Below are 10738 nucleotides of genomic sequence, written 5' to 3'. Positions count from 1 at the left end.
TAGCTAGAATGGAAAAACATGGGTATTATGTTAATACACTTACTTAGGCTAGGTAGAACCAATATCTGTAAGAAGCTCCAACATTTCAATAGGTTCAAGGTGAAGTAATGTGCCAGTCACGGAGAGGAAAATCAAAAACTGGTTGAAATTCCCTACTTTTAAAACAGGTATGAGCTGAGACACCATTTCAGCATCAGCTGAAATACGATTGTCTTTGCTGATAATTTCAAAAAGTACAGCACAAACTGTTATTAATAACTTTGAAGTATACTAATTTGGGGAATTATTATGACATGTCAGTCAAGAAAGCCAGCACCTAGGCATTTGTGAAATATGCATTTCTTACAACTGAAATAATATTTTTTATAATTAAAATTCTAGGAAACAGAGAATAAGTTATTATGAAAATATATAGCTTTAATTTGCAGACATATAAACACTCTTGGTACATTACAGACATATGATGCCAGAAATCAAAATAATCAGTTTTAAGCATAACACTAATTTATCTTGTTCACACTGAGAAATTTGATGCAATCATCATACAAAAGATAGTTCTCAGCTCTTAAAATGAAGTGAAAGTAACACATCACTGTTAAAATTGCTGCTTTGTTGCAGAAGATACAGCAAAGAATAAATCATTAAGGAAATATGCCACCAGTCTTACAAGTTAGATTTTGGACCTAATCCAAAATCAAAGCCAATGAAAAGGAGCCAGGAATGGTCGCCAAAAGTCAGAAACAAGATCTTTCACATGAAATACCAATCCAGAAAGGAGCAACAGTCAGAATAAACAAAGTCCTACAATTCCTTAGAATATGAAGTGATTTTTGTTTCCATCTGGCAGATCAGATTCCAAAGTAACACATGAAAAAAATCTATTACACAACCAAACTGATGGAGTACTACTGACAGATTGCTCAAAGTACAAAAAATATCACCACTCTTGTGATAACTAAAGATTTAGCCATTCCCTCGCTTCCTTGCATCTGGCATGTTTACGAGGATGAGCATGGGGCTCTGTCATTATTTGCTGTAGGAAATATTAAATATAACTCTTCCATAAAAATGACCAGCAGATTGCTGCAGCAATTGATAATGAGGGTGAAATCTGGAGAAAAATGAAAGATGATATGTCACAGCAGTTCAGATTCTCATCACAATATCTCGCATTCTTGTTCAACAGGAATTGCACTTCTTGTTAATGCCTCTTCTATCCTACTGTATAAGCTTTACTTGTGAGGTAATAAACATTCTGGTTTTTATTACTAGTGCATTTTAACATCTTTATTCTTTTAATTATACATACATTGGGACAGACATTATTTTTGTAGTAGTTAAATGTCTGTATGCCAATAGGCATTTTATATTAAAATCAATATATTTAAAATATACTCTGTTTATCTCATGGACAGTACCTCGAACAGTTCCCTGCTCAGGAGCATCTGATGCCCTCTCGTGGTTAAAAAGACTTTTAAATCTTGAGTTTAAACAATCATCTTACCTTCCCCTTTTTTATGTTCAGTGATCTTATTGATTTATGAAAGCTGGAAATGATGTCCACGTCTTTATAGTCAGGGTGCTAGCTGTTAGTTACTAACATTTCATAAAAAAGCTGTACACTGAATTTGAATTTAAAAAACTGTAAACAGCTATTTACAATTATAATATTATTAAGTTATAAATTACCAGTCCTTCATTGCAACCTCTGTCAATACAAATCATGGCTAGGTGTTTCAGTGTTGTCCAGGGTTTTTCAGATGGTTGATTTATACACAAAGAAAAATCAAATGTTAGAAATCTCCACTGGTTTCTTCTCCAACATTTGCAGGTTAATTCTTCCATTTAATGGGATTTGTACTTCCAAGTTTTCATCTGCTCTGTGATGCCTTTTCCCTTTTCTTAAACAAATGTAAATGCCCATCCCTGTTACTAAAGCAATTGAACCCAAGCTTATTATTGAAAGAGCTACCAAGGTAGGCATGCAGGATGCTGACTCCATTTTTTTATGTGTAGGCTCTATGGATATTTGTGGCTGCTTTTCTTCTATACTGATATCAGGCTCCTTTCTTAACAAACTTTCAATGTAGCTCTCATTGCTAACCGTATCATTGACAAAAAGGTTCACCATGACAGTGGAATGGAGAGGTTCTGGATAGCCGTGATCACTAACTTTTACAAGCAGCCGATAGAGGCCATAGTCATTTTGCATCAGTGACTCTTCCAAGGTGATATTACCAGTTTTGGGGTCGATCCTAAATGACTCAGGTCGAGGACCTCTTCTCCCTATGATACTGTAAGCTATGACTGCATTCATGCCAGTGTCCTTATCGACAGCATAGACCTCAGTAATGGGAGAGCCAGGAAGGGTAGAAGGAAGGACCAACAAGTAAGACATATTAGATTGAGGGAACAAGACCAAAGGGGGGTTATCGTTAATGTCCAGAAGAAGGATAGTTATTTTTGCTGTGGAAGACAGGGCAGGATCACCACCATCGACTGCTTCAATCCACAGAACGTAGGAGCTTTGCTGCTCCCTGTCCAGGGAGACTTTAGCTCTCAAAACTCCTTTTCCAGTATCTATGACAAAAATATCACTTCCATTCAGAACCGAAAGGGCAACCCATCCATTTTGTCCTGCATCAGCATCTGTGACACTTATAACTCCAATTTCACCAAAACCTGGAAAGTTTTCTGGCACGAAAAAGCTGAAATCCTTATTTATAAATCTTGGACTGTTATCATTTTTATCCAATACAGTGATGGCAACCGTTGCTATTGATTCTCTTGGAGGGAAGCCAGAATCTACTGCTTTGACAGTATATCTGTATTTTTCTTTTTCTTCTCTGTCCAGCTGGGTGGAAACTGTAAGAACTCCTGTGGTTTTATCTAAAGCAAAATAGGAAGGGGCATCAGGACCTAAGAAATAGGACACTTGCCCTCTTTCTCCACTGTCAGCATCAGTAGCATGCAGTTTGGTCAAAAAAGCATTGGGAACATTGTTCTCCTCAATGGACAATTCTATCAGCTGTTCAGAGAAAATTGGTGAGTTGTCATTATCATCCAGGACCTGTACTTTGATTACTTTGTTGACACGAAATCCTTCTGAGTTCCATGCAACTACAGAAATTTCATACAGTTGCTGTGTCTCAAAGTCCAGAGGCTTTATGGTCTCCAACAGATATTCATTGTTGTATGGTTTGTATGGTGAAAGTCTGAAAGGCCCATCACCATCCAAATAGCAACTGACTTTATATTTTTCATCGGGGTCTTTGATAGTAAAAAATGCTATAGGTGTGTTGATAGGCTCCAGTTCCTTTAAGTAAACCACCCCTTCCACTTCATTAGCTATGAAACGAGGGACAACTTCAGGTGGCCTCATCATGACTTTGATGATGGTCACTACAACTGTGATCACGGCAGGGATACATCCAGGGCCATTGCCCAGTATGATCAGCCTGTGTAGCTTTGGAGTGTCCCCATCAACTTTAGTGGAGAGTGTGATGGCTCCTGTGCTTTCATTCAGATGAAACAAGTCTCTGGATGGCTGGTGGACCTTCTGGCTGTAGGAATAGGTGACCTGGGCATTGGATCCAAGGTCCATGTCTACTGCGTGGACAGTAGCCACATGTGTCCCTAGGCTGGAATTCCCATAAAGGGTGACGTTGAGCTGCGAGTCATTGAACTGCGGGCAGTTGTCATTGATGTCGCTGATGCCAATAGTGAGGGTGGCACTGCCCACGAGCGGAGGCGTGCCCCCATCCTCAGCAACGATGACTGTGACATACTCCTCCTGTGTTTCCCTGTCCAGTGCCCCCATAACAATCAGGTAGGGAGTCCTCTCCCCACTCTCATTCTCCTCCACATCCAGGGTGAAGACACCGTAGTTATCTTGCAGGCGGTAAGTCTGGACACCGTTAGTGCCCATGTCAGGGTCAAGGGCTGGGTGCTCAATAGCCAGGCGGGTGTTCACAGGCGCATTCTCGGGCACCGAGAGATGGATGTGGGGCACAGGAAAGCGGGGAGCATTGTCGTTGACATCACGAATAGCAATTTTTACCTTCACCAGGCGAAAGTACTCCTGTGGCAGTACCAGTACATCCAGCAGCAGTAGGCATGGCTCGGATGAGGAGGAGGAAGAGGAGACAGCAGATGATCCAAAGACGGTGGCCCCACTGCTTTCCACGCATAGAGCTTCCCTGTCGATTTCCACGGCCGAGGTGTGCAGCTCCCCAGAGCGGTTGTCCAGCTGCACATACTGTCCCCCCAAGCCATGGGAGGCCAGAGTGAAGGAGAGTGGGGGCCGTGGGGCCACAGGGTGCTGCCCACCAGCCGTTGGGAGCCGCAGGTCACGGGCCAGGCTGCCGATCAGCACCCCAGCAGGCAGCCCCTCGTTGAGGCTGTAGAAGAGCTCGGTTGCACGGCTGTAACTGGCAAAGCAGTTGAAAGGCCCAACGAAGAGCAGGAAGAGGAGCAAGTGCTGAGAAGAGAGAGGCACACGTGTGTGAGGAAGGGGTGGCACAACCCCCTGCCCACTGCCTCCCCCACTGCCACTTCGAGCAGAGAGTGCTACATCTGCAACATGAAGTCATCCTCCCTCTCCCCACCATCTTCTCCTTCCAGTACAGCAGCTACTTCCAGGGCATCACCATCTGTACCCTCCAGGCAACACCAGCTGCATTCCCCACAGCAAATACGCACTGCTAGAATGGCCCGGAGGCACCGTGACTCCCCCCGCCCCCCAGCAGCACTTGCGCCCCGACGTGCCATCTTCCGTCTTCCCTCTGCCCCAAGCTCGCGCCTTTCTCACCAGCAGCACCTCCCCTCCCCACCACAAGCGCATCCCAAACGAGGGCAACCCACCGCGCACCCCCAAACAGTTGCTCGTTCTCTTCCCCTACCACAGCAGGAATGTGACACGCGTCCCTTGCTCCCCCTACCCCATGCCTCGTCCCGAAACCTGTTTTCCGCATGCCCAGGGGCCCGCGGTGCAGCGGAGGCACCTCGCAGCCCGCGGGGGTCCCGGCGGAGGTGCCGCGCTCCAGGCGGGTCCCTGCGTCCCGCGACCGCGGCGCCAGCGGCTCCAGCCTCGCCGCCACAGATCTCCGGCCGCCCCTCGGGGTCCCCTCTGCTGCCGGCGGAAAACGCGAGCTGCAGAGCGGAGCCGCGGAGGGGCTGCGCGGAGAAAGTTGCCCGCGTTGGCGACCGCGTCGCCCACTCCTCACAAATGGAAAGTAACTTCGGGCATCCTCCCCCCGGAGGAAATTTTTCCTCCTTTCCCTCTTTCTAATCACCCATTCCCCCTTTTCGCGGCTCTGTCACAACCCGCTTCGGCAGCAGCAACAAAAATAAACTTTTCGCGGCTGCTCTGATCTTTGGCGACCGGATCCAAGAGAAAAAGACCCAACAAACATATACACGTATATACGCTTTTTCGGGTTTTTTTGTGGGGTTTTTTTGCCAATTCGTTGCCGATTTCGCTGCTGCGTGCGAAGTCGGGCTCGGGTGGTCGGCCGCGGCACTTCCCCCCTCGCTCCGCCCGGCCCTCACCTGCAGGCTGCCGCGGGCGGTGGGGCTGCCGCGACCGCCCGGGGGCCCCATGCCCGGCCGCCGCTGCCGCCGCCGGCTGCGCCCCCGCAGCCCGCCCGCTCCGCCGCCCGCCCGGCGCTTCTCCTCCCCGCGGCTGCACATTCCCCCGCCACCGCCGCCGCCGCGCTGGGCTGGGCTGTGCGCGCCGCCCAGGACACTCCTCCTCCGCTCCGCTCCGCTCGGGAGGGCTCCGCCGCGGCGGGGAGGGCAGGAGCGAGGGAACAGTCGCGGGCACGGCTGGGAGGAGGAAGGAGGGCGGAGGCTGCGGCAGCGCCGCGGTGAGCGGTCAGTGGTCAGGGAGCGGGGCGGGCGGGCAGCGGGCAGTGCTGAGCCCAGCGGCGCGGCCACACCGGGGAGAGAGGCCGTGCGAGTGTGTGTGAGTGCGCGCCCGCGGGCAGGGCCAGGAACAGGGTAAGAACGTGCCCCCCTCTGGAAACTGAGGTGGGAAAAAGATATTAAAAAATAAAATAAACTCGGGTCGCCCTTCTGCTGTGGAAATATTGAGAGCGACTTTTTACACGGGCAGACAGTGATTGGACAGCTTTAAACTAAGAAGAGAGATTTAAATTAGATGTTAAGAAGAAATTCTTTACTCAGAGGGTAGCGAGGCGCTGGAACAGATTGCCCAAAGAAGCTCTTGATGCCCCATCCCTGGAAGTGTTCAAGGAGAGGTTGGATGGGGCCCTGAGCAACGTGATCTGGTGGGTGGCATCCCTGCCCTTACCAGGGAGGTTGAAACTGGATGATCTTTAAAGTCCCTTCCAACACAAACCATTCTGTGATTCTGTGTTGTGATGTGAGTGTCAGCAGACAGATCGAGAATTAACAGCTGCCTCGGCGTTGCTGAGCCTTGGTGAATATTGAGCAGCTTGTGTCTGCATGAAATGAAAGCCCCGTTTTCTAGGAGTTTGCAAGCATTTGGTTGGTGGAAAGTGGCTTTAGCCTTATGGTGCTCAATGGTCTGGATCCAAGCTGTTGCTGAAAGCTCAAGTACTGGGATGCCTGTAGGCAGCTAAAGTTTGTGTGGGAGTTTGAACCACTTAAATCTGAAGACCACTTTGAATGCCTCCATGCTCCATGGCAGGCACAGTGTGCAGGCATTTAATCTCAGCTTGGGTACTAAAAGCATAGAGGACAGCAAGACATTTGCCTTCAGTCAAAACAAAAATTACTCTTCCCTTTTGCTTTTACAGCTCCATATCCAATCCAAAACAAGGAAACAACAACAACAACAAAAATTAGAATCCAAATCCAAAACCAGTCTTATGCCTGAGTCTTTTGTAATACTGCATCTTTCAAATGCAAATAATAAGTGAAACGTACAGAACGTATTGTCTAGCAACTCTTGGAATGTTCCTGGATGTTGTGAGGATGAGGGCAGTGGCACAAGCTGAATAGAATAGAATAGAATAGAAACTTCTGAGACTGACTTCTCCTGAGACTGTAAACAAATCATATTAATTCCTTTGTCTCATTTCTCCATCCTCATCAGACTCTATTTTGTTCAGTGAAACTCTTGGAAACATTGTAATTTTAGTAACCATTTCATCCCAAAAATGACATTAGCACAATAATCATATGTGACCTAAACAGTGAAGCATTACGGTACTAACAAAAGGCCTGATTATATTTATTATTCACTAATCTCTAGGGTTTTGAAACCACTCAGTATGTACTAACCTTATAAATTGTTTATATCTTTGCCATTCATTTCTAGCACAAATAGAACAGACAATGCAGTGTATACAGTTCAGAGCAAACATAATTTAAGAAAGAAATCAAACTACCCAAGTCCTTTACTAAATTATCATCTATGTGCACTGTGCTACACATTGCTTGGTGTGAAAGGTGCTCATAAACTCAATTTTGTTAAAGTTAGTTTAACTGGACATGACAGATGCTTTTACTTGACTCACATCTGCTCTAATTTTATTCATTTCAATTGAAATATTGTCTCACTTGGATTTCAGTCAGATTTTGACACTGATTTATGTGGAGTTTGAATTTCATAAAGAGAATACAATTTTAGTTTTGGCAAATCAGTAGTCTTCTCATGAATGAGTCTGAAATCCCTCTAAAATCCTATCTTTAACTTTTGGTTATTCTTTTTTCTCTGATATCACAGTTTCCTCTTATGACGTTTCTCCCTCTTAAGCTCTTGAAATTACTGACCTATGACTATACTATTTTTCATACCATCACAGCTGCTGCATTTCCCTGGGTCCCCTGATAGGGTAAGCGATGGCTCTACTGTTACAGTATTCATTACACTTGATGCCTTTGATTTTATTAAAGCACAGGTGTAACAACAGAATTAAAAGTTTTCTGGAGCATCTGGTACTCTATAATATTTTATTTTGTTAGGCATTAGCAACATCTAGTAAGTCTTAAAGGCTCCTTAAAGACTAGTGTGTCCAATAAATCTCCTGATTAAGAAGTATTCCAGCCTGTTTAAGAAGTGCTCCATCTGTGTGTGGGATATGGGATGGGGGGTGTGAGAGAAGAAGCAGTGTAGAAGAGATACCAAATTGGCTCATTCGATCCTGGCATTATTTTTGGGAAGAGCCCCTTCCAAGGTTAAGACATTAAACTGATTTAATTATATTTCTATATTCTATAGAATTTAGAAATATTCTATATTTCTATATTCAGTTATGTTTTCTGGGAGAAAGATCTTAAGATCTTAATCTTAGCGGTTCATAAACCCAGTCCCATTCAACCATGTTTAGCTAAATATATATATTTTAACTTACATTTTACTACATAAAATCCTATTATCCCTGCATCCAAGATTCTTGTTGCAATTAGAGATTAAGAAGGAACAAGTAAGAGGATTTCTGTGGGATTCCTGATTGCCTCAGGTATGTTACAAACCACAGGACTGATATTAAATGACAAGCCATACATGAAGTGTAAAATAGGGTATTTATTTTACTTTATCTTTAATAAAGGACATAATAGCTATTGATACTCAAAAGTGCCTTGGTTTTGTGGGCAGAGTTCCAGTGGCAGATGGAAACATTTTCAGATGAATCATCCAGGACCATCACTTCTGAAAGAGAATCTCAAATGGATTTTTTGGCATGGCTGGCAACCCTGGCCAACTTTTACAAGAGACAGGGATGCAGATACATGTTGTCTCCTCAATCTAGCAAAAAGCTCTCTGTTATAACCACTGGTTCTACAGTGGAAGATTGTGGCATGAGATTTCCCCAACAGTGAAATTCAACTGTTTAGATGACAAACTTTGTAAAACTCTAGTCAGTGTGATGCTTTGAGATAGGTACTTTTCAGTGGGGAAACAGTCAAACTGAGTGAAAGCCTTGGTGTCAGTATTGATTCCTAGTCACAGTAAAGCTGAGAAAGGCACATGTCTAACACACTGCCACTTCTCTGAAGATTTTAAACGGCAAGAGATATAGGACAAGTAAAGATCCTTATAACTCTTAGCAATATAAAGTTTTTATTGTTTTGCTGCTTAGTAGGGGAAATGCCTTAGATCCTGAACTTTGTGTACAGGATGGTGGATTACAGTGTGAAAGACTCTATGAATATTAGATAGTGACCTCCCTGCAGAAGTACTGAGCATCTGGTGCTCGTGCTTTACTGAAAGCTGTGATCATTCCATGTCACTGTAGATCAGACCTAGCATGATCATTCTGTTTTCAGCACAGAGAAGGAGAGGGGCCTTGGTACTGCTTTTCCTTGAGATGCTGTAAGACAGTAAAAAACTCTGCATCTGGCTTGAATAAAGCAGCAGTGGAGCTGGAAAGAGGACGACTCTTTTGGAGTTTATATCACTCAAATCTCCAGTCATGCTTTCAAAGGGTTGGTTCTCGCAAGCTCTTGCAAGGTGAACCTTCAAGGTTCTGCTCAGCAGTCTTTCATGAACAAAACTCTGCTGCCATCATTACAACCTTACAAGAAAATAGCTAACATATGAAAGCATTTTCTAAACTTAAGAAGAAATACCCCATGAGACAAGAGATGTTTGATAGGAAGGCTGACAAAAGTGGATGAGATTTTCCTGACTAGTTTGCTTAGCATCTGTTGGGGCCTACTATGTTGAAGTATCACAAATCTGAGATGCTAAACACTAGCAGAGAAAAGAGACTTGGGGAAAAAAGTGTTTCCTGCAGTCTCTAAACCAACTGCATTTGATGCATTTGGCTAGCTTCTTCCTCCAGTTCTTTTGAGGTTTCATAAAAGTATGAGTTCCTTGGTTTTGCATATGTCTCCACGTGTTTTGTGTTTTTCTTTTTATCTTTAAAAACGCCAAAATATTCCATCAGTGAGAAAGATTGCCTTCAACATATTTCTAGTCTAATTACAACTCTATTCTCAAACGAAAAACTATTTTAAAATTTATTAACTAAGCATAATTTGCTAAAAGCATAGTAGGAAGGAAGGCTTTAACTCAGATTATGTTCCAGCACATCTTTTTTTACAAGAGTTTTTAATACTGGGTTACACAGTGCATTAATGCTTGCTATCACTGACTTCTTGTGTAAGGCTTAAAATAATAATGAAACAACTCTTGTTTAGTTCAAGCTAAAGCATAGGCTGAAGTACAGTAGTAATATGACACTGCTAAAAATTATTAATAACATAAATGTTTCATTACAGTCCTTATTACCTTAGCTCAGGGACAGCATTCCAGCTTTTGCCAGCTCGCTGTGTATGTAATGCCTGCAAGTTATGAGAGTGTCATGAATATGTAGATATTTCTTAATTGACTTCTCATTGACATTAAACCATGGCTTCTGAGCTGGAGTGACAGATGCCAGAAGTCAGCTCTGAGAGGAGAACACTGCTCCGAGCAATGGAGGACAATGCACTGAAGAAGGTCTGTGTTATGCCAGGTAGCTGTAAGATGTGGAGGCATGTGCCTGTCGGGCTCCATGTGGGCTACCTCTAAGCCAACTACCAAGAGACTGCAATCCCATTTAATTCTATGAGTTGGAAATGGTTATAGAGTGGATATAGTGCAGTAATACAGTGTTTTTTCCTATGATTGCTGCAGCTCCAATGATATTCTAGCCTTTCCTCTGAAGCAGACAGTTGTATGTATTTTACCTTGTTGGTTGAACTGCATAGCTCTGCTTTGAAATATAAACAATATGTTGTAGCTTAACCTGAGGTCTTTGGC

The 10738-nt window shown here is 44.0% G+C and overlaps 1 protein-coding gene across 1 annotated transcript; it reads right to left on the bottom strand.

Moving 5' to 3' along the window:
- Positions 1 to 392: 392 nt before the first annotated feature.
- PCDH20 (protocadherin 20) lies at positions 393 to 5614 on the bottom strand. The gene is made up of 2 exons (XM_027750591.2): positions 5551 to 5614; positions 393 to 4480 (listed from the first exon to the last, which is right to left on the bottom strand). The coding sequence occupies exons 1-2, from the start codon at positions 5599 to 5601 to the stop codon at positions 1787 to 1789; spliced, it is 2745 nt and encodes a 914-aa protein (XP_027606392.1). The 5' UTR covers positions 5602 to 5614; the 3' UTR covers positions 393 to 1786.
- Between the last annotated feature and the right edge of the window lie 5124 nt (positions 5615 to 10738).

The sequence above is a fragment of the Pipra filicauda genome, unplaced genomic scaffold (assembly GCF_003945595.2).
Source record: "Pipra filicauda isolate LSUMZ 115617 unplaced genomic scaffold, ASM394559v2 scaffold22_size4397567_pilon, whole genome shotgun sequence".
Taxonomy (NCBI): Eukaryota; Metazoa; Chordata; class Aves; order Passeriformes; family Pipridae; genus Pipra; species Pipra filicauda.
This window is presented reverse-complemented; position numbering and strand designations above follow the sequence as displayed.